This window comes from Schistocerca piceifrons, chromosome 5 (genome assembly GCF_021461385.2).
Source record: "Schistocerca piceifrons isolate TAMUIC-IGC-003096 chromosome 5, iqSchPice1.1, whole genome shotgun sequence".
In the NCBI taxonomy this organism is placed as follows: domain Eukaryota; kingdom Metazoa; phylum Arthropoda; class Insecta; order Orthoptera; family Acrididae; genus Schistocerca; species Schistocerca piceifrons.
The window spans coordinates 271,234,799-271,262,630 of record NC_060142.1 but is presented as its reverse complement, the minus strand read 5'-3'; the positions used below and the strand labels follow the sequence as shown (position 1 = coordinate 271,262,630).

General features: G+C 43.1%; 1 protein-coding gene across 1 annotated transcript in view; it reads right to left on the bottom strand.

Moving 5' to 3' along the window:
• Window positions 1-425: 425 nt before the first annotated feature.
• Window positions 426-27,832, bottom strand: part of LOC124799286 (DNA-binding protein P3A2) — a 152,517-nt gene continuing 125,110 nt past the window's right edge. Inside the window, 1 exon segment of the mRNA XM_047262863.1 lies at window positions 426-1,176. Coding sequence (XP_047118819.1) covers window positions 1,103-1,176 — 74 coding nt within the window. The 3' untranslated portion in view covers window positions 426-1,102.

Here is a 27,832-nt window from a genome sequence, read left to right as displayed (position 1 = left end):
GTAATATAATTATATTGATATTAGTAATATAATTATCTTCAATACCCTTTGCTAAATCTAAGTCTAGTTGAGAAAGGAGTGAAGTATATATCAACAAATTTCTCAAGTAATCCAATCGTGGAAACAAAATGCTTAGCCACAACATAAATGTGCTTATATGCTACATGAAAACTTCGTTTTCTTCCATAGTTCATACAACGTAAGTCAATATTTGCACAGGCACAACAAGTAATCAATTGCAAAGATTCATATAACCAGTACATGCCCATATAAGAAATAAGTGTGTTAATTGTTTTACAAATTATTATCTATTGCTGTCCAAATAATAACAGCAATAATATTAAAAGTCTCATATTAATGGGCCATGGGGGGAGGGGGGGGGGGGGGTGTTTATACTTCCTACCAAAGGTATTTCATGTACAGTGTTTAAGGGAATATGTGTTATGCTCCTGGCATCTAGTGGCAGTCCACTGCACCTGCTGTAGTTTCTGTTTGTTGTGAATTATAGCCTTCAGGACTGTGGGAAGTATACATCCCACCAAGCAACAGTGTTTTTTAATGGTCATTGGAAAGTATGCTTACAACAAAATTGATCCGTCATTTATGGTAGTAGGCGTATGAAAACTGGTGCAATAGCCACTTTGTTTGCCATGGGATCACTATTGTTGCCAGAACACATTGCTTCGCTTCTGCAGTATACAATATTTTGACCGGTATCAGCTCATATCTTTACTGTGTGATAAAGTTTCAAGGATTGTTTTCACATTGTGGTAAGCTAACTAACACTGGTAACAAACATTTTTAAAATAAAGTGAAAGAAAACAAAATAAAAACAGAAAACACTGTTCATTACTTTTTTTACGTGTTATAGCAACACAACAGCTCACAAAAGGGAAGTGGGAAGTCCATTTACACCACAATATTAATACTTCACAAAGGTGCTGTGGTGATACCATGTACCACCGTAGTTTTTTTTTAGGTCCTAAATAAAAAAAAATAAAATCATCAAAAAATAAATGCAGTCAGTTGATCACAATTCTAATGTTGTTGTTGTTGCGGTCTTCAGTCCACAGACTGGTTTGATGTAGCTCTCTATGCTACTCTATCCTGTGCAAGTTTCTTCATCACTAATGGGGGTGAAGCTGATTCCTGCACTTGGTGCCCCTGCATAGGTATCTGAAATAGGTACTAAAATGAACATCAGCATTCCAGAAGCACTTATGAGTTCGAACAAGATACATTTAAATAAACGGCTCTTTTTAGAACCTGTTCTGACAGTTATTTCAGTAAATATTGAAGGCATGTCACAACCTAAGCAACAGCTGCTTCAAGAACTGTGCTGTGAACAGAAGTGTGATGTACTGTGCATACAAGAAACTCACAGCGATACCCAGCAAAAATACCTGGTTTGCAGCTAGCTGCAGAAATACCTCATGCTAAATATGGAAGTGCCATTTTCGTCAAGCCAGAAATCCAAGTCTTGAGTGCCTACTGTACGAGGTGTGTTTCTTTTTAAGTAAGTACTGTTTCGAAATTTAAAAAAAGAAGTGCTAAGATATCTCAATAATTATATTTTTACATGGAAGCCTGTACCTTAATCTACGCACTGACACCATTACAGTCTGATTCTTCCTTGTTTACGAAATGAACTGAGGGTTTAAGATGCCACCGATAATCGTGATTCCCGCCGACTGTGAAGTAGGGGCTATGAGATTTCTTAGTGCTAAAGGCCTAAAAGCGATTGATATTCATCGTGAGATCTGTGCAGTTTACAGAGAAAGCATTATGAGTGATGGAATGGTAAGAAAGTGGGCGAGAGCATTTAAAGATGGCCGCACAAATGTGCGTGATGAACAACGCAGTGGGCATCCGTCGGTCGTTAATGAAAGTTTGGTGCGGGAGGTGGGCAATAAGGGGAGAGAAAACAGACACTTTACGATTTCCTCCTAGCAGGATGACTTTCCTAATGTTTCTCGTAATGTTCTGTAAGGCATTGTGACCGAGCACTTGAATTACCGAAAATTGTGTGCACGTTGGGTACCAAATATGTTGACAGATGTGCACAAAGCCAAACATTTAGACAGTGCAATGACTTTCCTTCAGCAGTACCACAACGACAGTGATGATATCTTAAGCCAAATTGTTAAGGGTGATGATATCTTAAGCCAAATTGTTAAGGGTGATGAAACAAAAGTGGCCTACGTCACACCAGAATCAAAGCAACAGTCCATGAGGCAGCATTCAGATTCACCCAGAAAAGTGAAGTTTAAGCAAACATTTTCTGCCCGGAAAATAATGTGCACAGTTTTTTGGGACAGAAAAGGAGTATTGCTTGTGGAATTTCTGCCTCATAATGAGACAATCAATGCAGCGGCTTACTGTAAGACATTGAACAATCTGCACCATTCAATTCAGAACAAAAGACGTGGCAAGTTGAGCAAGGGGATCGTTTTGCTGCAAGGCAATACCCGTCCGCATGTGGCAAATCAGACCAAAGATCTCATCACATCTTTTTGATGGGAAACTGTAGATCGTCCTCCGTACAGCCCTGGTCTTGTGCCCAGTGACTACCATCTGTTCCTGCACTTGAAGAAACACCTGGTCAGTCAGAGTCCTCAAGACGATGACGAAGTCAAAACAGTGGTGATGCAGTGGTTAACAAGTCAGGTGGCAGACTTCTATGAGGAGGGTATTCAAAAACTGGTACAATGTTATGACGAGTGCCTCAGTATTGATGGAAATTATCTAGAAAAGGAGATTGAGGTACAGGCTTTCATGTAAAAATAAAATTATTGAGATACCTTAGCACATCGTTTATTAATTTAAAAACGGTGCTTACTTAAAAAACACACCTCGTACACATGACAATAACATCAAGATCATCACCTTGGAACTCAGCAACTGTGTAATCACGTCAGTGTACAAGACTCCTTCCGAAAAATTCTCCTTTGTTCCTCCTAAAAACTTTGCTTCATGCAAGATATCTGTGGCAACAGGGAATTTTAATAGCCACAGGCATGCCTGGGGATACACTCGAGAAGATGAAAATGGTGAAGCTAACTCCCTCTCCCTCATTCATGATAGTAAACTACCTCCATCCTTTGACAGTGGAGGGTGGCAACGAGGGTACGACCCTGACCTCTTATTTGTGAGTGAAAATGCAGTGCAACACGGTAACAAATCAGTATGTCATCCCATACTTAACACACAACATAGACCAATTATGTGCCGACTTCTCCCTATCATAAGATCCCGAGAAACTGGTTTTAGAGACGAAGGTATAATTTCAAGAAGGAAGATTGGCCGACACTTTTGTTGAGCTTGTTAAATTCTGCTTGCGAGCATGTATCCCAAGAGGCTGCAAGACAAACTACCTGCAGGGCGTAACTTCAGAAACAGCTACATTGCTCGAGGAGTATTATACCCAATACAATGAAAACGCACTCAGTGAGGAAACCTCCCAAATAGCTAGATCTGTTCTCTCCACAATCTCCGAGGCAAAGAACACAGTGGGATAAACTGATGGAAGACTGTGATATGAGTAGAAGTAGTCACGAGGCCTAGAGGCTTCTAAAACTCTTGAATAATGACCCTTCACAGGCGAATATGCATGCGAATGTCCAAGCTGATCAAATTGCATACCAGCTCATACAAAATGGGAAACCACCTTATTCAACCAGGCCTGGTAAGAAGACATGTGAGAGACGACCTGACCAAGAAACCAATACTCTGCTTCAACCATTTACCCAGACAGGTGGATCTCACTCTGAGTAAGTGCGAAAATGGGAAAGCGGCACGCCTTGATGATATAAGAGTGGAGCAGATAAAGAACTTTGGACCGATAACAATAGCATGGCTGAGAGACCTAATGAACAACTGTGTCCTCTTGTGCAAGGTTCCTAGACTCTGGAGGAATGCCAAAGTTAAGCCAGGCAAGGACCAAAATGATCCTAAAAGCTACCGCCCTGTATCTCTCCTATGTCATCTGTATAAACTTCTTGAAAGACTCATCCTACACCAACTAACGGAGAAGCTAGAGACAATATACATTCCACAGCAGGCTCAATTCAGACAGGGAAAGAACTGCACATCTCAAGTGTTGAAATTAACACAGCGCATCAAAGATGGTTTTGAAAGAGAAGAGATCACAGGAGCTGTTTTTATAGGTCTAACAGCAGCTTATAACACAGTTAATCATAGAAGACTTCTTATGCAGCTGTACAATGCACTAGAGACTACCAGCTAACCTGTTTCATAAGGAATCTCCTTGAAAATAGAAGATTTTTTGTCGAATTCCAGGGTAAGAGAAGCAGATGGAGATCACAGAAAAACGGATTCCCCAGGGATGTGTGCTTGCTCCAGCTTTGTTTAACAACTACACAAATGATCAGCCACTACCTGAAGGAACGCACAGCTCCATCTATGCAGATGATTGTGCTATCACCGCCCAAGCCTGCTGCTTTGAAACTGTTGAAGAGAATCTGTTTAAAGCATTGAGAGAACTGTCAGCTTACTACAAGGAAAACCAGTCGAGACCAAATCCTGGAAAAACACACACTTGCACTTTCCATCTTAAAAACCGGCAGGCAGCTAGAGCCCTCAAAATCACCTAGGAAGAAAAATCACTAGAACATTGTACATATCCCAAATACATAGGGGTCACCCTTGACAGTGCATTAACATATAAGAGGCACTGCCTAAATGCCAAGCAAAATGTGGCAGGCAGGAACAATATCATCAGAAAGCTAACAGGCACAATGTGGGGAGCACATGCCAACACTATGAGAACCTCTTCCCTTGCATTGTGTTACTCTGCCAGAGAATATGCAAGCCCAATGTGGTTCAATTCCTGCCATACCAAAACAGTAGATATAAGTCTTAACGATACTTGTTGTAACATCACCGGGTGCCCGAAGACTACTCCTCTGAATAAACTGTACAGCCTCTTGGGAATTGCACCCCCCACCATCCGCCGAGAGGTAGCAGCAAAAAGTGAGGGGGGGGGGGGGGGGGGGGGGGAAATCAGAAACTTCTGAAGCTCACCCCCTAAATGGCTATCAACCAGCAAACCCATGACTAAAATCCAAAAAGAGCTTCCTCAGATCTACCGAGGCTCTAGTTGGGGCACCACAGCAATGCCGAATCGAACTATGGCATGCAAGGCTGACCAGTACTGTGGGATGGATAACACCAGGTGAGCCGGCCGGAGTGGCCGTGCGGTTCTAGGCACCACAGTCTGGAACCAGGCGACCGCTACGGTCGCAGGTTCGAATCCTGCCTCGGGCATGGATGTGTGTGATGTCCTTAGGTTAGTTAGGTTTAATTAGTTCTAAGTTCTAGGCGACTGAAGACCTCAGAAGTTAAGTCGCATAGTGCTTAGAGCTATACACCACGTGAAAGACTACCACCCGGCTGCACAGAGAATTGGAGTACATAGCGATTCCTGAACAGACTGCACTCGGGTGTCACGATATGCAAGAGCAATTTGACTAAATGAGGTTTCCTAGAGGAGCTGCCACTCTGAGTGTGGAGCAACGCAAATGACCTTCCACCTGCTCCAGTGTACCCAATGTCCAGCAACATGCACAACAGAAGACCTGCTACATGCAATGCCAAATGCAATAGAGGTCGCTAACTTCTGGCTTCTGGGCAGCAAAAGTGTAAGTAATTGTCTTGTTTGTTTGTTTGTGTGTGTGTGTGTGTGTGTGTGTGTGTGTGTGTGTGTGTGTGTATCAGAACATGTCCTACCAAACAATCCCTTCTGCCAGTCAAGTTGTTCCTCTTCTCCCCAATTCTATTCAGTACCTGCCCATTAGTTACGTGATGTACCCATTTAATCTTCAGAATTCTTCTGTAGCACCACATTTCAAAAGCTTCTATTCTCTTCTTGTATAAACTATTTATTGCCCATATTTCACTTCCGTACATGGCTACACTCCATATGAATATTTTCGGAAAAGATTTTCTGGCACTCCATACAAATACTACCAGAAAAATTTCCTGACACTTAAATCTATACTCGATGCTAATAAATTTCTCTTCATCAGAAACACTTTCCTTGCCATTACCAGACTACATTTTATATCCTCTCTACTCCAACCATCATCAATTATTTTGCTCCCCAAATAGCGAAGCTCATCTACTACTTTAAGTGTGTCATTTCCTAATCCAATTCCTCAGCATCACCCGATTTAATTCGACTACATTCCATTATCCTCATTTTTCTTTTGTTAATATTCATCTTACATCCTCCTTTCAAGACACTATCCATTTCGTTCAACTGCTCTTCCAAGTCCTTTGCTGTCTCTGTTCTCATCGGCGAACATCGAAGTTTTTATTTCTTCTCCATGGATTTTAATTCCTAGTCCAAATTTTTCTTTTCTTTCCTTTACTGCTTGCTCAATATACAAATTCAGTAACATTGGGATCAGGCTACAACCCTGTCTCACTCCCTTCTCAACCACTGCTTCCCTTTCATTCCTCTCTTGCGCTTTTAACTGCCATCTGGTTTCTGTACAAATTGTAAATAGTCTTTTGTTCCCTGTATTTGACCACTGCCACCTTCATAATTTGAAAGAGAGTATTCCAGTCAACATTTTCAAAAGCATTCTCTAAGTCTACAAATGCTAGTTTTTCCATTCATCTGTAAAGAATTGTTGTTAGTGTTTTGCAGCTGTGAGTAATTAAACTGATAGTTTGGTAATTTTCACAACTGTCAACCACCACCTGCTTTCTTTGAGATTGGAATTATTATATTCTTCCTGAAGTCTGAGGGTATTTCACCTGTCTGATATATCTTGCTCACCAGATGGTAGAGTTTTGTCTGGACTGTCTCTCCCAAGGCTATCAGTAGTTTTAATGGAATGTTGTCTACTCAGAGATCTTGTTTCAACTTGGGTCTTTCGGTGCTCTGTCAAATTATTAATGCAGTATCATATCTCCCATTTCACCTTCCTCTACATCCTCTTCCATTCCCATAATATTGTCCTCAAGTACATCACCCTTGTATAGAACCTCTATATACTACTCCGACCTTTCTGCTTTCCCTTCTTTGCTTAGAACTGGGTTTCCATCTGAGCTCTTGATATTCATACAAGTGGTTCTCTTTTCTCCAAAGGTGTCTTTAATTTTCCTGTAGGCAGTATCTATCTTACCCATAGTGATGTATGCCTCTACATCCTTACACGTCCTCCAGTTATTCCTGCTTAGCTATTTTGCACTTTCTGTCGATCTCATTTTGGAGACGTTTTTATTCCTTTTTGCCTGCTTCATTTACTGCATTTTTATATTTTTGCCTTTCATCAATTAAATCAATATCTCTCTTGTCACCCAAGGATTTCTACTAGCCCTCGTCTTTTTACCTACTTGATCCTCTGCTGCCTTCACTATTTCATCTCTCAAAGCTACCCATTCTTCTTCTACTGTATTTTTTCTACCGTTCCTGTCAATCATTCCCTAATGCTCTCTCTGAAACTCTCTACAACCTCTGGTTCTTTCAGTTTATCCAGGTCCCATCTCTTTAAATTCCCATCCTTTTACAGTTTCTTCAGTTTTAATCTGCAGTCCATAACCAACAGATTGTGGTCAGAGTCCACATCTGCCCCTGGAAATGTCTTAAAATTTTAAACCTGCTTCCTGAATCTCTGTCTTACCATTACATAACCTATCTGAAACCTTCCAGTGTCTCCAGGACTCTTCCATGTGTAAAACCTTCTTTCACAATTCTTAAACCAAGTGCAAGTGTTAGCTATGATTAACTTATTCTTGTGCACAATTCTAATTTTTTTGCGGGGAGGGGGGGGGGGGGGAGGGGGGGGGGGAGAAGATGCCCACAAAAGGGTTAACTATGATATTCATAATTGGAATAAAATATGTAAACCATAGTGATATGATTCACTCTTAAGGAAGCAATGTCAAAGTTTAACCTTTTGTTAACATACAAAACAAACTGGAGCACAATCTTGGGCTGGGTCAGTTTTAATTATTGTAGTGCAAAATTTTTAACTAACCGATCACACACGTACATCAAGGACTTACATAAATATTTAAAAACTCAAAACCAAATTAAAATTATTATAAATGCTATAGTAAATTATACGAATATTATGGCTCTGGGTTTGAAAGTATCTTGTAACAATATCCATCGTAAGACTCCATCCTTGTACAGTTTGGTGGCCGTTATATTTCAGCAACTGTGAAGTATGTTCAAGTGGAAGAACAAATGAATAGTGAAATAACAAATGCAGCATATGTTTTTACAATTACATAACATACTAAAGTGTAGACTTTTTAAAAAGTGTATACAAAAAAGTTCAGTGCCCTTGACATACCACATGTAATAAATCTTCCAACTCGAAGGTGATGTCGGATCTGACATCTTGTTTGTTTTTCTTTGCACAGGAAACAGCACTTTGTGTGTGTGTGTGTGTGTGTGTGTGTGTGTGTGTGTGTGTGTGTGTGTGTGTGTGATGAAACTTATTTATAAGGGGAAAAACCATTTTTTCGCCAAGTGTCATATATTACACGGCCTTGTGACAAGTGACGTGACATTCCACCTTGTAGCAGGAAGGTTAATTATATGTATTTCCACATCACTCACTCAATATACAAAACACAATGAATTACAGCAGTCTTCATTTCAAATTTTGCACCAATTAATGACTAATTTACCTTTGAATGGAAACTTACTCACATATGAAGTGAAATGTGACCAACACTTACCTCCAGATTAACCTTCTGCCTGCAATTCAACTTCCGTTAACAACAATTTCTACACCCTATGACATCTTTAACATGCTGTCTATAGTCATTTACAATAACTGATCTATGCATCTGGCATTACCACATTTTGTGAGCTAATATGTAACTGATAAGAGGGCACCATGTGCTAACAAATGTTGTTTGCGGGTTTTAACTATTTCATATTGATGTTGTTGCCAAGATCTTACAACAATGAATAATCACAAACTGAATGTGCCCGCCTGGGTGTTTGAAATTTATATGCCTGAAAACATTATTTTAACCCTTTTTTGTTTAATCAGGGATACTGGTACAGCATAACGGTGCATACTGTTACAAATCAAGCACTGGTAACAAGGATCTAGGTAGCTGATGTGAAAAATGTGCACGAAACCCAGGGAGTGCAGGAACACATTGAAAAGAAAGGAGAAAAAGTGCAAGCCAAGATAACTGCTTGTCAGTGGGTTAAAATGGCAAAGAAGGGTGGTGGTGGTTGTTGGGATGTTTAAGGGGGACTAAACAGCGAAGGTCATCAGTCCCCCATTCCAAAAACAAGCGAGACAAAGTCGCAGAGCAGATAAAACCCCAAGGGGAAGGAGACTGCCGCCCCCCCCCCCCCCCAGGTGCTAAAGAACACAAATTAGGCAACGAATACTACAGAAAAGAAGAGTACGGACGAACACCAGACAGAAAGAAATAGAAGAGAAGAAGATGGCCGGAGACTGGTTGACTGACCACGACAACAAAAAAGGGAAAGAGTCAACCATCTCACGGCACACCAGAACAGCAACAGACACAAGGACAAAAGACACAGAAAGGGAAAGGTGCAGGACCTCCCTAAATCGAACCATAAAACGGACTACCACGGATAAAATTTAAAACGTCATCAGCCATGGAGGCATCGTCAGATAAAACCAAAGCCAAAGTGCCCGGGAGATTAAAAGATTGCCGGAGTGTGCACAGTCGAGGACACTCCAGCAAAATGTGGCCGACCGTCAGCCGGGACCCACACTGACACAGGGGGGGGTCCTCCTGACGCAAGAGATGGCCGTGCGTCAGGTACGTATGGCCGATGCGCAGCCGACACAGGACCACCGAGTCCCTGCAAGAAGCCCGCAGGGAGGAACGCCACACGGCGGTCGTCTCCTTGACAGCCCGCAGTTTATTCGGGGCTGTCATGCCACGCCACTCAGCAGCCCACATCCCAATCAGCTTACGGCGCAACACCATCTGCTGGTCGCGAGCCGTAAGGCCGACCTCCAAAGCCGGGGCGTCGATCGCCCCTTTGGCCAGCCTGTCTACACGTTCGTTCCCTGGGATGCCAACATGACCGGGCGTCCAAACCAAGACCACCGAACGACCAGAACGGGCAATGGCGGAAACAGACTCCTGAATGGAGGACACCAGAGGAGAGGAGGGATAGCAGCGGTCGATGGCCTGAAGGCTGCTCAGGGAGTCACTGCAGATGACGATGGACCCACCTGAGCAGAAACGCAGATGCTCAAGAGCGCGCATGATTGCCACCAGCTCTGCAGTAAAAATACTGCAGCCAGCCGGCAAGGAGCGTTGCTCAACATGGGCAGCGTGAGCAAAAGCGTAGGCAGTGCGACCATCAACCAGGGAACCATCCGTGTAGACAGGCTCACAGCCCGGAAATGATTCGAGGAGCGCAAGAAAACGGCGACGGAGGGCCACAGGCGGAACCGAGTCCTTAGGTCCCTGTGCCAAATCCAGACGGACGGACGGCCGGGACAAACACCAGGGAGGCGTAGGTGTACAGACCCGGAAGGGAGGCAGAGGAGGGAATGACCCCAGTTCTGACAGCAGGGACTGGACACGGACAGCTATGGAAAGCCCAGACCTAGGTCGCCGTTCGGGCAGATGGAGGACCATAGCAGGGAAAAGCAGGCGACGATTGGGATGATCTGGCGAGCAATGAACGTGGACAGCATAGTCGACGAGCAGACGATGGCGGCGAATCCGCAGCGGGGGAACCCCGGCCTCCACCAGTAGACTATCCACGGGGCTGGTGCGAAAAGCGCCAGTGGCAAGCCTAACCCCACAGTGGTGTATGGGGTCTAACAACTTCAACACTGAGGGGGACGCAGACCCATAGGCCAGGCTCCCATAATCAAGCCGGGACTGCACAAGGGCTCTGTACAACCGCAGCAGCGTGCAGCGATCTGCACCCCAAGACGTGTGACTAAGGCAGCGGAGGGCGTTGAGGTGCCGCCAGCATTTTTGCTTCAGCTGAGTAACATGAGGAACCCATGTGAGCCGGGCATCAAACACGAATCCCAAGAAGCGGCAAGTGTCCACCACTTCAAGCAGGTGGCCGTCGAGGTAAAGTGCAGGATGAGGGTGGACCGTCCGACGCCTGCAGAAGTGCATTACTCGAGTCTTGGCAGCAGAGAACTGAAAGCCATGAGTCAGAGCCCATGATGCTGCCTTGCGAACGGCGACTTGCAGCCTGCGTTCGGCGACTCCCGTAGTCGTGGAGCTAAATGAGATGCAGAAGTCGTCGGCATACAAAGAAGGAGACACCGACGACCCCACTGCTGCTGCCAGACCATTAATGGCCACTAAAAATAAGGAGACGCTCAACACCGAGCCCTGCGGGACCCCATTTTCCTGTATATAAGAGGAACTAGAGGTGGCACCGACTTGCACCCGGAAAGAGCGGCGCAATAAAAAGTTTTGAAGAAAAGCCGGGAGCCGACCACGAAGACCCCACCCATGCAACGTGGCGAGGATGTGATGCCTCCATGTGGTGTCATACGCCTTCCGCAGATCGAAAAATACAGCAACAAGATGCTGACGTCGGGCAAAAGCCGTACGGACAGCAGATTCCAGCCGCACCAAATTGTCCACTGCAGACCGGCCCCGACGGAAGCCACCCTGGGATGGAGCGAGGAGACCGCGCGACTCAAGGACCCAACACAAACGCCGCCCCACCGTACGTTCGAGCAATTTGCACAAAACGTTGGTGAGGGTAATGGGACGATAGCTGTCCACCGCCAGTGGGTCCACACCGGGCTTCACGATGGGGACAATAAGACCCTCTCGCCATTGCGACGGGAACACGCCCTCGCTCCAAATGCGGTTAAAGATGGTGAGGATGTGTCTCTGGCAGTCCCTGGAGAGATGCTTCAGCATCTGCGCGTGGATGCAGTCCGGTCCTGGTGCTGTATCAGGGCAATCGGCGAGGGCAGCGAGGAATTCCCTCTCGCTGAAAGGAGCATTGTATGTTTCATAATGACGCGTGTGGAATGAGAACGGCGTCCGCTTGGCTCGCTCCTTTAGAGAGCGAAAGGCGGGGGGATAGGATGCAGTCGCAGAGCTCTGAGCAAAGTGCGCGGCTAGCCGTTCAGCAATGGCGGCAGCGTCCGTGCAGACAGCGCCGTCCAAGGAGAGCCCAGGGACACCCATAGGGGTCTGGGATCCATAAATCCGCCGGATCCGGGACCACACGAGCGAGGAGGAGACACAGGAGCCCAGGGAGGAGACGTACCTCTCCCAGCACTCCTGCTTACACCGTGCAATAAGACGACGGGCGAAGGCACGGAGCCTCTTAAAGGCGATGAGGGCCTCCAGAGACAGGTGCCGCCTATGACGCTGGAGAGCCCGCCTACGGTCGCGAATAGCCTCAGCAATCTCTGGCGACCACCAGGGGACAGCCTTCCTCCGAGGGAGGCCAGAAGAACGGGGGATGGTAGCCTCGGCCGCTGAAATGATGGACGTGGTTAAAACACGGACCACCTCGTCAATGTCACCCTGTGGGGGAGACGCAATGGTTGCAGCGGAAGTAAAAGCCTGCCAGTCAGCCCTATGGAGAGCCCAGCGGGGCAGGCGCCCAGAAGAATGACACTGGGGCAGTGACAAATATATGGGAAAATGGTCACTACCACACAGGTCAGGATGCACTCGCCAGTGGAGGGATGGGACAAGTCCAGGGCTGCAAATAGAGAGATCGATGGCCGAGAACGAGCCATGGGCCACACTGAAATGCGTGGGAGCACCGGTGTTCAAGAGGCTAAGGTCAAGCTGAGCCAACACATGCTCCACGGCCCGACCACGGCCATCGGAGACAGTCCCACCCCATAGAGGGTTGTGGGCATTGAAATCGCCCAGCAGCAAAAAAGGCGGCGGCAGTTGGTTTATCAGAGCAGCCAGGACATGCTGCGCGACAGCACCATCAGGTGGAAGGTAAATACTGCAGACGGTAATAGCCTGTGGCGTCCACACCCTAACAGCGACAGCCTCTAAAGCTGTTTGTAGAGGTACAAACTCGCTGTGAAGAGAGTTAAGGACATATATGCAGACGCCACCAGACACCCTTTCATAAGCTGCCCGGTTCTTAAAATAACCCCGATAGCCACGGAGGGCAGGGGTTCGCATTGCTGGAAACCAAGTTTCCTGCAGAGCAATGCAAAGGAAAGGATGACGGCTGATAAGTTGGCGGAGCTCAGCTAGATGGTGGAAAAAACCGCTGCAGTTCCACTGGAGGATGGTATGAGCCATGAATGGGAAAGGCGTGAAGGGATTGGGGAGGCAAATTACGCCTCCGGGGCCCCTGCTGCTACTGAGGCACCACCTGGACAACAGCCATCTACTGCATCCGAGGGACCGGCGAGATCCATGTCCTCAGCGGACGCCAGAATCTCCACCTCATCCTCAGACGCAGAGCTTGTAGGAAGCGGTGGAATGGGTGCCACCGCAATGTCGGTAGCCTTGGGGAGTTTCTTCTTCTTCTGCTTCTCGCGCTGCGCCTTGGGTGGTTCAGGCTGAGAGGGCGTCACCGGGTCAGTCTCAGGGACAGACGATGACCGTGTGTCCCGACGACCAGGGACTGGCGGTTGTTTGAGCCACTTGCGGCCGTCGGCTTTGGAACCGGTCGGAGCGTGCGAAGGAAGGTCCCCAAGGGACCCCTTCCTTACGAGAGTAGCCGAAGAAGTCTTACGCTTCTCCGGCTGGGAAGGGGGGACTGATGTCCCCGATGGTTGGGGGGGTGTTGCTCCTGAAGTAGATGGAGCAGGAGCAACAGGAGGTTTAATGCCCCCCACCATCAAGGGGGCAGGTGTGGGACTTCGACTCTGAGAGCTGCCGGGAGCGGAGGGAATTGTAGAAGGAGTGACAGTTGCGGCATAAGAAGTTGTCACGCGCACCGGATGAAGCCGATCATATTTCCGCTTCGCCTCAGTGTACGTCAGGCGGTCGAGAGTCTTTATTTCCATGATCTTCCGCTCCTTCTGCAGAATCGGACAGTCTGGCGAGCAAGGCGGATGGTGCGCACCACAGTTCACACAGATTGGAAGCGGCGCACAGGGATGATCAGGATGGGAAGGTCGACCGCAATCGCAACAGACGAGGTCGGACGCACAGCGTGAAGACATGTGGCCGAACTTCCAACACTTGAAGCACCGCATCGGGGGAGGGATATACGGCTTGACATCACAACGGTACACCATCACCTTGACCTTTTCAGGTAACGTGTCACCCTCGAAGGCCAAGATGAAGGCACCGGTGGCAACTTGACGATCCCTCGGACCCCGGTGGACGCGCCGGACGAAATGGACACCTCGGCGCTCCAAGTTGGCGCGCAGCTCGTCGTCGGACTGTAAAAGGAGATCCCTGTGAAAGATAATGCCCTGGACCATGTTCAGACTCTTATGGGGCGTGATAGTGACAGAGACATCCCCCAGCTTAGTACAAGCGAGCAAGGCCCGCGACTGGGCGGAGGATGCCGTTTTGATCAACACCGATCCGGACCGCATCTTGGACAAGCCCTCCACCTCCCCAAATTTGTCCTCTAAATGCTCTACAAAGAACTGAGGCTTCACGGACATAAAAGATTCCCCGTCAGCTCTGGTACAGACGAGATACCGGGGCGAGTATCTTTCGCTCTCATTCATAGCCCTTCGTTCCTCCCATGGTGTGGCCAGGGAGGGGAACGATTTGGGGTCATACACATTAGCCTTGAATTGAGCTTTGGAACGCTTAGAGACTGCTGACGGCTGGCCGCCAGCGAGAGATGATGTACCACGCTTCATTGCGGGTCATCCGCCCTGATGCCACCTACTCCGACCAAGGGCCCTCCCCACGGGCGCCACCCAGCCACAGCAAAGGCCACCTGGCAGGATGGCCATTGCCGGGAGTCCCGATGCCCCAGGGAGATGGGCATCTACTCCTTGGCATACGTGGGGAGTTAACGGCGCAGGCATCAGCAGAGCGATCCCTGTGTTATCAGGGGGCTACAACCAAGAGGGTACATGGCGGCCCCACCACAACGGACTGGCTACCGTGCTGGATCTTAGGTGCAAAAATGGCCAAGGTCGTCGTCGCAGTTAAAAGAAACACTGCAGAGTGCAGCGCGGTAATCGCCCAAGAGATCGTAAACGAGCGGGACACCATTGCAACGACGAGAAAGACGGCGAAAGGTCTAATTGCACGACGGATACAGTGCACCATGTAAGGCGCCCTTCCCCAATTGGCTCGCTCTTCGGAATAATTTAGAAAGATGGAGGTCAAACCCGAGAGGGGACCATCACATAAGGCCAAAACGTTTGAGACTCCTTTTAGTCGCCTCTTACGACAGGCAGGAATACCGCGGGCCTATTCTTACCCCCGAACCCGCAGGGGGGGCAAAGAAGGGCCCTTTGTTACAAAGCAGTCACGGGTCAGGAATTATATGAATTAATACAGAACTCTCTGGGCAACCTATCCTTCTCTCTTCCTGAGGAAGCGACTGCCAGCTCCAAAAGTTTGGTATTACGTCACTTTTATATATGACTACCAACAGTACTACGTATTTCGTCTCCTAATGGTACTGACCAACAATTCTGTCTTATAATTTATTCATTTTCTCAACTGAGTTTCCTTTGAATCTCTGGGGAATTTTGTAAATTACATACGACACATCACAGAGTGCTTTTCAAAAAAAATGTGAAGACTGTGTCACTGAGTGACATGAAAAGTTCTGGATGAAGCATCCTGTTGAATGTGTTAATGCAGAGCTTGAGGAGTCGTTCACCAGACAGGGGCGACAGTTATGGGTGTGACTGACGTGTTCTCCAACAATCACATGACAGATGCCGTGTCTAGAAATCCTGAGAGCCTATAGACTTCCAACAGGAAGTGTTTTAAACTCAACTAAGAATTGGAGAGGGCACTAAGACTTAGAAATAACTGGGAAATGACTGTGTGTAAAGTTACCATACAGATTGCATCTTGCACAGGTCTGACTGAGGACATCTATAGTTACTGCTATCTAGTTCTGGTGTGATCCCATAACACTCCCACACGAACAGGACATAGCACAAGATTGATTTATACTTTATTTTTAAATGCAGCTGTCTTTAATTAGAAACTTGTGAGCTACATCATAAATAATTGTCTGACAAATGATGGTCAAAATGGCAGCAATAAAGTATCCACAACATTGTGGTTTAATTAAGAAAGTAAACATAAAATTTCACAGAATTGTAAATCCTGACTCAGTTCCACTATACGGAGACAATTTACAGGATAAAAATGGGAAGAAGTCACCAAGGGCAAAACGGTAGATGAGAAATTTAATTTTGTCCTAAAAATATTCTTGTAACTTTGTGATCCAGTTTTCCTTTACTATGGGTCAGGGACATTTACAATGGAAATAGGCAGGAGATATGATTTAGAGAAAGCTTTTCACAGTGCTGATTGGAATAGATTATTCAAAATTCTGAAGATAACAGGGATAAAGTACAGGGAGCAAAGGATTATCTGCAACTTATACAGTAACCAGACTACAGTTACAAGTTGAAAGACATATAAGGAAAACTATGGCTGAGAAGCGAGTGACACAGAGTTGCAGCCCATTCTTGTTACTGTTCAATCTGTATACTGATCAAGCAGTGAAGGAAAGCAAGGAGAAATTTTGAAGAGAATTGAAGTTCAGGAATAAAAAGTAAAAACTTTGGTAGCTATTTGTTTATAACATTTTAATTCTGTCGGTAACAGGTGATGCTGAGGGATTAGACTAGGAAACAGGAACGAAAAGCAGTAGAGTTTTGCCATTTGGGCAGCAAGGTAACTGATGATGGCCGGAGTACAGAGGATGTAAAATGTAGACTGGTAATAGAACGTAAAGTATTTCTTGGAAAAGGCGAATTTGTTAACTTCTAATACAGGGTGGCCCATGGGAAGCAGTACATTTTCATTTGGTTATTATGAGGCTTAGCATATATTTACATTAATATCACTTATATATAATTGTTCTATACACACTATCAATGCTGAAAACCCAAACAAAAGACTATTTCTTAAAAAGTAGGTCACATAAACAGCTTCCATCACTGATGATGAATAACTGAAGACGTTCACAGAAGCTCCTTACTGATGATGAATAACTGAAGACGTTCACAGAAGCTCCTTATTACATTCTCAATCATCTCTCACTCTCTCCAACATGAAAGACTGTCCTTGAGATGGCCAAAAAAAAAAAAAAAAAAAAAAAAAAAAAAAAAAAAAAAAAAAAAAAAAAAAAAAAAAAAAAAAACCAGGGGCAGGATGACCAGGTGATCTTGCTGGCTGTGAGATATCACTGAATCATGACAGTAATCAATGTGGGAAGTGGCACCTCAGTGTACTCATTGAATTATGGGGCGTATGAGCTGTAGCCCAAATCTTGCTGAAACTATACCGCATTTAAACGGCAATGTCGTGCAGCTGTGGAATGACGAAATTATTAATCAGGGTCACATACCACTTGGAACCAACATATACCGTCTGGGCACTATTGTTCTCATTCTGTCCAGTAATTTTGGGCATAAATTGTGCCTACTTACTTTATTTCTCAGCCATAACTGTTAAGCCATTTGCAACTTACAAGGGTGAAACTTAAAGTCCCATTTCACAATACTCTGCAAAGACTTAAGAGGGATTTATAATCTGGAATGGTAACTGGCAGATCACTGTAGGCTTTGCTGCTGATCTGCATGAACTTGTCAGATATGTTCTGGAGTCCTTAATCTTACAAAGATTTGTATTATGTAATTTCAGACCAACAATAATGTTTTACGGGTATCAAAAGCAAAGTTCAATGGACATACCACAGATGAGTCTCCATAGGTAAGGTTCAAAGGCATCCACATGGATAATAAACTTTGGTGGCACTGTGGTGACATGCAGACAGGATTGCCAAGCATACTTTCACTCAATACTGTTCTATTGGATAATCTTCTGGGGCACTGCAGCTATGGTGAAAAAGTGTTTATTCTACAGAAGTGTGCAATAAGACTATTATGTAAATGTGATAACTAAACACATTGGACATGCCTCTTCAGGGACCTGTGGATCTCTCACTTACGTGACAATACATATACTCCCTAATGCTATTTGTGGCTAGTAATTAGAGTTAATTTAGGAGGAACTCAGTAATTTACAACTACAATACTGGAAATAATTTCCACATAAATATGCATCCCTTTCTAGGGTTCATAAACGGGGTTTTATATTAGGGTCAAAAGCCTGTAACAGGTTGCTTCTGGGCACCAGGCAAGAAATAGCAAATGCTCAAGTACTTAAAAATATAGTAAAAGGAAACCTGATAAACTACTACTCCTATAATTTATAGGGAATCTTGCTCTCAGGACTGTGTATGTCTGCATAGCTGATATTTGTGTTACATAGATCTTGAGTTTATAAGTATGTAGATAATACCTAGTGGTGCTGGATGAGAACAGCAACTGAGTAGTATAGGAGGTGGTGCAGTGGCTCTTTCAGAGCAGTTGGTTTTCTCCTAATGTACACATATAAATTAATTATATAATTATCAGTTTCAGCGGATTAGCAGTAGTCAACATTTGTCATCAAGCATGCTTTGTAGAGGTAGCCAGGAGCAGCTGCTTCTGCATGGCAATGTATCATTTGATTCATTCCAAATCCCTGAAGCCTTTCCTTCATGATGAAATTTAGAGAACATGATGTGTGAATGAACAAATAAATGATGATTTGAGGTGAGTGATGCTCGACATCATGGTCATCACTGCCCTGATGAAAAGTCAGAATGCCAATCTCATGGGGGGGGACGAAGGCTGTCCCCACATGCGTAGCAGTTTACAATGTATCTGCTTCCCTTCCCCACCAATTTAGGGATGAGGTCTGATAGTTTACAAAATTTCACCACCATTGTAACACTGGAATCAGTATCTGCGAGGATGGTGGTCAGATCTCCATTGAGACTGATGGCTGCTCTAATACCAGTATATGGGACATACATTGCCAAAATATGCTGAACTGAAAGTGGCATGTCACAAACTTCACAGAATGGTGGATCCTCCCAGCAGAGGATGACACCTTGCGTTAAAGGGCTACGTCCGATACACAGTCTGGTAAGGAGAACCTCCATGCAGCAATGAGGCTGACATGAAGCCCGCCATGCCCTTTTGGTTGATTTGAGCGACTGCAGTTTTTTTTGTCACCTGCAACCATTCAGTCTCCCACAGACGCATGTCAAAAAATGAGATGATGGCATGCAAAGGGATGGGACACTGATGGACACCACCATCCCAACATGATTCCTTCGTGGCTTTGTTGGCCGTGTCGTTTCCCTGTATCTCGATGTGGCCAAGTACCCAGCAAAAGATCACCTCCTTGCCACGGTACTGGAGCCGCTGTAAGGACTCACGGATGAGTTGAATCAGCTGGTCTACTGGATACATTTGGTGAAGTGCTTGCAGTGCACTAAAAATTCGAAAACAAATGACTGGTTCGGCACTCAGGTCACATGGATTCACAATCCTAACCACTGTACGAAGTAGTAAGATGAAAACTGGTGCTCCTGATTTTTGCTATCTGAATGGTATTAATTTACTGCAGTATTTGCATTCTTGCTTCTCGATCCTCTTCCACCACTGTTTCCCTTACCACTGCCTTTCATTTTCTTTTCATTACATTTTAAACTCACTTGTTATCCCTTCCAAACTCACCTTTTCCTTACCTTGCTTTTGGGATTCCTTTGTTGTTCTGTTATGTATGCTGCTTGTGATTTTCACCACGTTACACCTTATCTTTGATCTGTTGACTGCTAGTAGCTCATAATTAGTTGGTTCGTTGATTTGGGGGAGGGGAGCAAACAGCGAGGTTATCGGTTCCATCGGATTAGGGAACAATGGGGAAGAAAGTCGGCTGTGCCCTCTCAAAGTTGTTTCCTATTCTTTTCTGTATTTGGGAGTACAAAATTTGTTTTCATGGATACCAATCATAATCATTCTCCTTCTCATTATACATTCCCACTGCATCACACACTGCGCATACAATCTACAAGAATAAAGACAATGAATACACAGCAACAATTGTGCGCTCCCTGAAAACATTGTTTTCAGTAACACATGGTGAAGAGACCAACCTGGACCTGATGACTGAGACGACAACAACAACAACATTCTTGAGGCTAAATGATGAGCATGTGAGGGTTAATGACTCCTGTACTTTCTATTTTGTTATACTGAAAAGTGCATAGGCAAACACACACACACACACACACACACACACACACACACACACACACACACACCCTTCCAATATGACTGGCTTGGAGAATCTATGGAAAGCAGACCACTGGTTTAAATTAATTACGACATATAACAGGAAAAGGACGCAAACGAAAAGTTCGGAGTAGGTATTAAAATCCATGGAGAAGAAATAAAAACTTTGAGGTTCGCCAATGACATTGTCATTCTGTCAGACAGGAAAGGACTTGGAAGAGTAGTTGAAAGGAATGGACAGTGTCTTGAAAGGAGGGTATAAGATGAACATCAACAAAAGCAAAACAAGGATAATGGAATGTAGTCGAATTAAGTCGGGTGATGCTGAGGGAATTAGATTAGGAAATGAGACACTTAAAGTAGTAAAGGAGTTTTGCTATTTGGGGAGCAAAATAACTGATGATGGTCAAAGTAGAGAGGATATAAAATGTAGACTGGCAATGGCAAGGAAAGCGTTCCTGAAGAAGAGAAGTTTGTTAACATTGAGTATAGATTTAAGTGTCAGGAAGTCGTTTCAGAAAGTATTTGTATGGAGTGTAGCCATGTATGGAAGTGAAACGTGGACGATAAATAGTTTAGACAAGAAGAGAATAGAAGCTTTTGAAATGTGGTGCCACAGAAGAATGAAGAAGATTAGATGGGTAGATCACATAATTGATGAGGAGGTATTGAACAGAATGGGGAGAAGAGGAGTTTGTGGCACAACTTGACGAGAAGAAGGGATCAGTAGGTAGGACATGTTCTGAGGCATCAAGGGATCACCAATTTAGTACTGGAGGGTAAACATTGTAGAGGGAGACCAAGAGATGAATACACTAAGCAGATTCAGAAGGATGTAGGCTGCAGTAGGTACTGGGAGTGGAAGGAGCTTGCACAGGATAGAGTAGCATAGAGAGCTACATCAAACCAGTCTCAGGACTGAAGACCACAACAACAACAATAATAGGAAACTGAACAAACCTCTGGCAACAACACCTGTAGGCTTCAGAAACTGTCATAACCAGAATCAAATCGAAAGTCAAGTTTAGAGGAACAATTTCAGAACAATTCCACACAAAAAGTTTTAAGACAGGTGATGGCCTATCATTATTACTATTCAACTGTACATTGGAAGATATAATGAGATAATGGTACAAGAATAATTCAAAGAAAATAGGGATTGGAAGCTCTAAAAGTGACAAGTTGAAACTGCCTGGAATTTGCTGCTGATCTTGCTCTCCTAGTCAATAATGTTCAAGAAACCAGACAAGAAGTTAAATCACTTACAAGAAATACTCGTAATGCAAAAAAAGAGCCTTAGAATATTGTCTGGGGGGGGGGAAAAAAATAAAAAAAATAAAAAAAAATAAAAAAAAAAATAAATAAATCTGTGTGTACTCTAACTCATCCACCACCTGCAAACAAAATTACAAGAGAAAAACAGAAAATCACTTAAATATTTAAGTGAAATCATAACATACAACCTAAATGAGAAACTGATTTGATAAAACAGAATAATTTAACTACCAAAAACACAAACACAAACAGGCCTTTCTTAGCTGCAACATTAAAACACTGTTACACAACCAAAAACAGAACTGCTAGTCACTACAGTCAGGAAGAAATACATGTCATTCTTTGGTCATCTGATCAGAACACCATAAAACAAAACTGTAAGAGAATAACAGAATGATTGTGGGGTATTAAGGCAACATTAAATGGATTACATACATTAAAGAAGGTATAAGGTAACTGAAAATTACAGTAGATGAAAAAGAAAATGTACTGCAAGACACAAAAACTGGACTACAAAAGAAGTTCAGTGAAAGAACTACAGAGACTATATGTTGGGTTGACAGGAGAGCAAAAACTGCTTATATAACAATAATGTATAACTTAATGATATGGTTATAATAGAGGGAAACATTCCACGTAGGAAAAATGGATATGTGTGTGTGTGCGCGCGCGCGAGTGTATACCCGTCCTTTTTTCCCCCCTAAGGTAAGTCTTTTCGCTCCTGGGATTGGAATGACTCCTTACCCTCTCCCTTAAAACCCACATCCTTTCGTCTTTCCCTCTTTCCTGATGAGGCAACAGTTTGTTGCGAAAGCTTGAATTTTGTGTGTATGTTTGTTTGTTTGTGTGTCTGTCGACCTGCCGGCACTTTCATTTGGTAAGTCACATCATCTTTGTTTTTAGATATAATGTATAACTTACATACATGACCCCCCCCTCCCCCCAAACCACCTCTGCACCTACAGTGTGACTATTTTGCGAGTGGTCTCTTTTGCTCCCAAATTATTTACATTCTGCCAGAAACTAACACCATTTATACTGCCTTTGTATAACTATTGTATTATAGATAACAACAACAGAAACTATTGGATGTAGCAATCTGTAAAATGAAGGAAAAGCAACCACTCTTACCTATTGCAGATCAATGTGTGGCTTTGCCTTTCCCTTACTTTACGTATTGTATTATGTAACTGTTTGATACTAACTACTCATGTAAATATTTGTATAATTGGCTAGAAGGGTCCTTTAAAGGCCATAAAATGCAAATAATAATAATAATAATAAACAAATTATGACTATCACAAGTGTATAGTTCAAATTGGCATTTTCAATTGGCAAGAAAACAGAACTGATATCAGCACGGTCATTTCACTTTTAACAATTCTTAGTTATACTAAATATTGGTTGACATACTATCCATAACTCTCAGGACCAAACTAGCTCAGACCTGAAGCCTTAGATGAAATTCTGTACTTAATGCTTTCCACTTATAGCACAGTTTTGACTTTCGACATGTTCCATAAGGATGTTGTTCATATTTAAAACAGTTAGATATCTCTTTAACGCAAGTTCTCTCTTGTATATGCAATGGGGCCTAATTAATTAGCAGAGAGAGACTGTGTGTGTGTGTGTGTGTGTGTGTGTGTGTGTGTGTGTGTGTGTGTAGATCCAGGGAGAATCAGATGTTCACTGACAAACTTTCGGTTGTTGTTCAGGGATACTTTGAAGTTAGGGAGCCATGGTATCTGGTGACTCATTACAAAGTTTTTGGATTTCCTTCGGTTTCTTACCCCAGTTAACTTTGTACCTGTACTGCACTGAAAGTAGTGCAAAACAGTGCAACTGTCAATGGTTTGTATGTGTCTCTTGCTTCCATTCACTCAAGGTACCTGCTGTTGGTAACAGTAATGTCCTCCAGTGCTGCTTGGTTCTGTATAGGGTTATGTTGTCCAGCGGTGATCCACAACAGTACTATGCATAGGTTTATTGATGAAGAGCGGCACGATGATGGTACGCTGGCTGTTCCTGCACCGAAATCAAGCACATCACAATACCTTTGTATCTGACGGTTCTTGCGTTTGTCTGTTTATGAGTGTTGTACATTTAGGTTATTGCATATTACAGGCTGCTACATTGTTGTGAATGTACTTTCACAGAAACTAAGGTGACTGCGCTGACAAACCAAATAAATCAGAATTATATTATTAATTTAGTACTTTGCAACGAGCCGCTGGAGACCACGGGTCCTTTATACCAAAATACTCAGAAGGTATTCCTGAACAGCCTCTGAAAATTTGTCAATTCTGGTCCACCCTGTTTACTGAGAAGGTCTCTTAAGTCACCAGGCTCGTTTTTTCTGTTGCCTTTGCAGATATCTGTAATTTCATTTCTGCAATAAACAGAAAATCCTATTACAAATAAAATGCCATCAAATGGAGATTTATATGCTCTTTTGATAGAAAGGTCCCAAATTTTATTTAATGATACATGTGAACAGGGACAGTAAAACATGAAAAGTAGCCAGTATTCCAGCAACACTTATTTACAGCTGTGCACAGGGGAAGGAGGGGGAGAGGTGCAATAGAGACTGACTGAGAACATGCCCTGCAATGCTAATACAGCCCACTACTGTGTAACTTCCCACATTCTTAACACGATTAACATTTACAGTATTTAAGATTATACCACTCCACACTAATCTGGTACAGTTCTTTCATGCAGGCACATGTTACTCTTCCCACTCCCTTTTAAAATATACCCACTATCTTTCAAGGCAAATAACAAACTGATATTTTTACTGACACTGGGCAATTACAAAATATGAAGACCAGCATTTGTTTGGGTTGACGAGGACTGAATTACTGACCAGTTCTTACCTCCAGAAGGCAAAATTAGTACTGTCAATTGACACACACAACATGAAATTGATATACTTCCTAGCTTTTAGAAGTAATAGTTCCTTCTTTGGGTGGTTAGAGGTGGAAAGTTGAGAAAGGTTGAAAAGGAAGGGACGGTCACTCAGACTCCAGGATGAAATGGAAACCCCTGCACTGAACATGAGAATAGAGCAGGGGAGCTTTCCAAACTCTTGTTCAATGTATATCTAGAATATAAATAACTTGGAAATGAACTAACATCAATAAAGAGGTCTCAATTTTATTTGAACCCCACAATTTGGTCATCTCGTACACAGACGATGAATCAAAGAAAGCTGCACAGTCAAATATTCATTGAAAATTATGCTACCCACAGGAAAGCATTCTTGTGAATAGCTATAAGGAAACTTAAACAATTTAGTCAAAATTGGCATAGAGACTATCAACCCAACTTATGAATATACTGAAAATATAATGCACACAAATTGCAAGAAAAACTCTCACAATATCTGCTATCAGCATTACTGATGACTCACCAGTCACAAATAATATTGATTTTACACATGAGGATACTATTCCAATATTATATACATAAAAGCACTTGTAAAAAGCATATAACAATTTGGAAGAGAAAAATTCGAGAAGAGAAAAACATCTATCAAATGACTGTATACAAGGTGTTAATGAGATCGTATTTAGCACTGCCAAAGAGTTTAGGACTGTGAAGCCAACTGTTACCAGTTTTTTGTGAGCAGAAAAAATTTACAGATATACAAAATGAATCTTTCATTCAGCATCAGAGGGAACATTGTTTTGATACGTCTTGGCAAACAAACTATGTGCCAGCCTCGGGCTCCCAGACCCTTGCCTTTCACATGCAATGTTCTTTCTGACTGAGCTATCATGACCTGCCATTAAGACTTCATTTCAGCCAGTATCTCTCCTCTCTTTTTCAAACTTTATCTCTCTCTTGCATACTTAGCAGAACTAGCATTCCTGGAAGAAAGCATATCCCTACTACACAAAAGCAAATCATGTAAGCACAGGTCTAAAATGAAGGACAAACTAAAATTCTAATTTGAATTTAGTCCAAATACATCTCAAGAACTATTTATGAACCTAAGGAATATGTTACTTGTTTTTCACTTTGTTTAAAATCTAAGATGGTGGCATGAAACAGAAATTCTCCCGTTTTGAAATAGGCACATAAATGTAATTTCAGTGCTTTCCACTAATGTTTTTCAGTAAACCATTTATCACCATATTCTCGACTGTGAATATGGTGATAAATGGTTTACTCTCACTTACACTTATAAAAACCCATTTATATTCATTACATTACTTCAATTTTCAGTATCTGAAGTAACATGATCAAGTATCAACGTAGTAATTGAGAATCAAGAGAACAAATATTTTGAAAATTGTTTCTTAATTTATTTAACACACAGTTATCTGATATAGAATTGTTGAACATCAAATACTACACTATTAAATTCTTCCGTACAATGGTGTAGCTGAGAAAGAGAATAATGGCTTTTTTTCTACAATAGTAAAAAAAAGTCTGTTAGGTAATTTACACAAATAGCATGAACACATGCAACTGCCAGGTTGTATTATACAATTTCAGACACAAACAGCACTTATTCTTAAATAATTGCACATATTCATTACTGAGAGTTTTGAATTAAAAACTTACAAGTCACACGATTTCCAAGAATTACAGTCTAACTTGAAACATTCATCTTTGATCGCCACTACTCACTGCCCACAATATACAAGTAAAAACACAATACATCACATTCAGTACCTGAACACAGTATTTCGATGCTCTGAACGACCATTCTGCTCCTCTCATTTCATTCACCTCTTACAAACATCCATTAATTATTAACCCTTCCCCCCCTCTCTCCCTTTCATAACACACACACAAACACACACACACACACACACACACACACACACACACACACACACACACACAAATAAGTTATGATGGTAGGGACAGCACCCTGGGACTTAATGGTGTTTCCCACGGATCTACGAGTATTTATTTCGATTTTATGCGTAATATTTCAATGTCCAACCCAGCCATCCTCTTCAGGTGCTAAGAGTTTTGCTGTTGAGCATACTAACAACCTGGACTCCTAGCAGTCTCTGTATTATTGTTCACTCGCACCACTATTTGTAGCTGAGTTTGATTCCTGAGGCCCACTACACCGTTTGAAGTTCTTTTGTTTTTCAAAGACTGTACTGATATTCTGTGAAATGCAAATTCTCTCAGTGTTTTCCAGCTCTGGTGGAAGTGAAGGTCACTTAGATCTTAACAATTTGAGAACCAAACCACAAGCGTTGTTTAAACTGAAATCTCCAGCCTTGTTTATTAAATTTTCTGAAATCCATATTTCAATAAAAAACATGTTAAACAGGGACGAAGTTTCAAATTAAACCTAGCTTGGGATCTGGCATGCAATTTATTAAGATCTTGCTGGCCACCACATCCACCAAAGATGAGAAATGCTGAGAGGATTTGCATTTCATGGAATATCTGTGCAGGCTCTGAAAAACAAAAGGGCACAGTCGGCATTGGGAATCAAACTCTGCTACAAATACTGGCATGAGACCAACCCAGTTCACAGTCTGGATGGAGCCCAGGCAGCAAGTACACATAACAAAACTTACAGCACCTGAACAGGATGGCTGGGTTACTTGTTAAAATACTGTGCACAAAATGGAAACAGCAGCTTGACAGAACAACTGGACGTACACAATTAAATAACTGCCCCGAGAAAACCTGAGAGATCACATCCTAGGACTTCATACACACCACAGAGTTCTGGAATATGGGGACAGCATCGTTCTAAATAAAGGTCTTTTAGTTGCAACTGCAGTGATCTGCAGCCAGTTAAGTCACTATGAGAAAGCAATAAAGCTCTTCACTAACATGAAATCCTTAGTGTGAAGCTGAGTACTGTAAAAATCTCTGGAGGGCTTGAAGTTGTTAGCACACCTAAGTCCCATGTGATGCAATTTGTATCACTGTCTCCTTCTGTGCTGTATACATTTTGAAAAATAAATAACTAAATGCACTATTGATATCATTTCTAAAGCAATCATGGTTAAAATGAAATTTCTGTGGGAAGAAGAAAATAAATCTTAATACTCACATAACAATACCACGTAAACAACATACATCAGAGGCTCTGTGATCTATATAACAATGATTAAAACCACCAGACACAAAGTGATATTGGAATGACAATTGCTAATGAATACACTTTTGAATATGAAAATGTGATCTTTCAGAATGAATGTTATCCAAATTAAATGTCTGAATATCCCTCACCAACAACCGGATGTACAAACGAGCACACGCACGCACGCTCACACACTCCCAAGCGCACGCACGTTTGCGCACTCGCC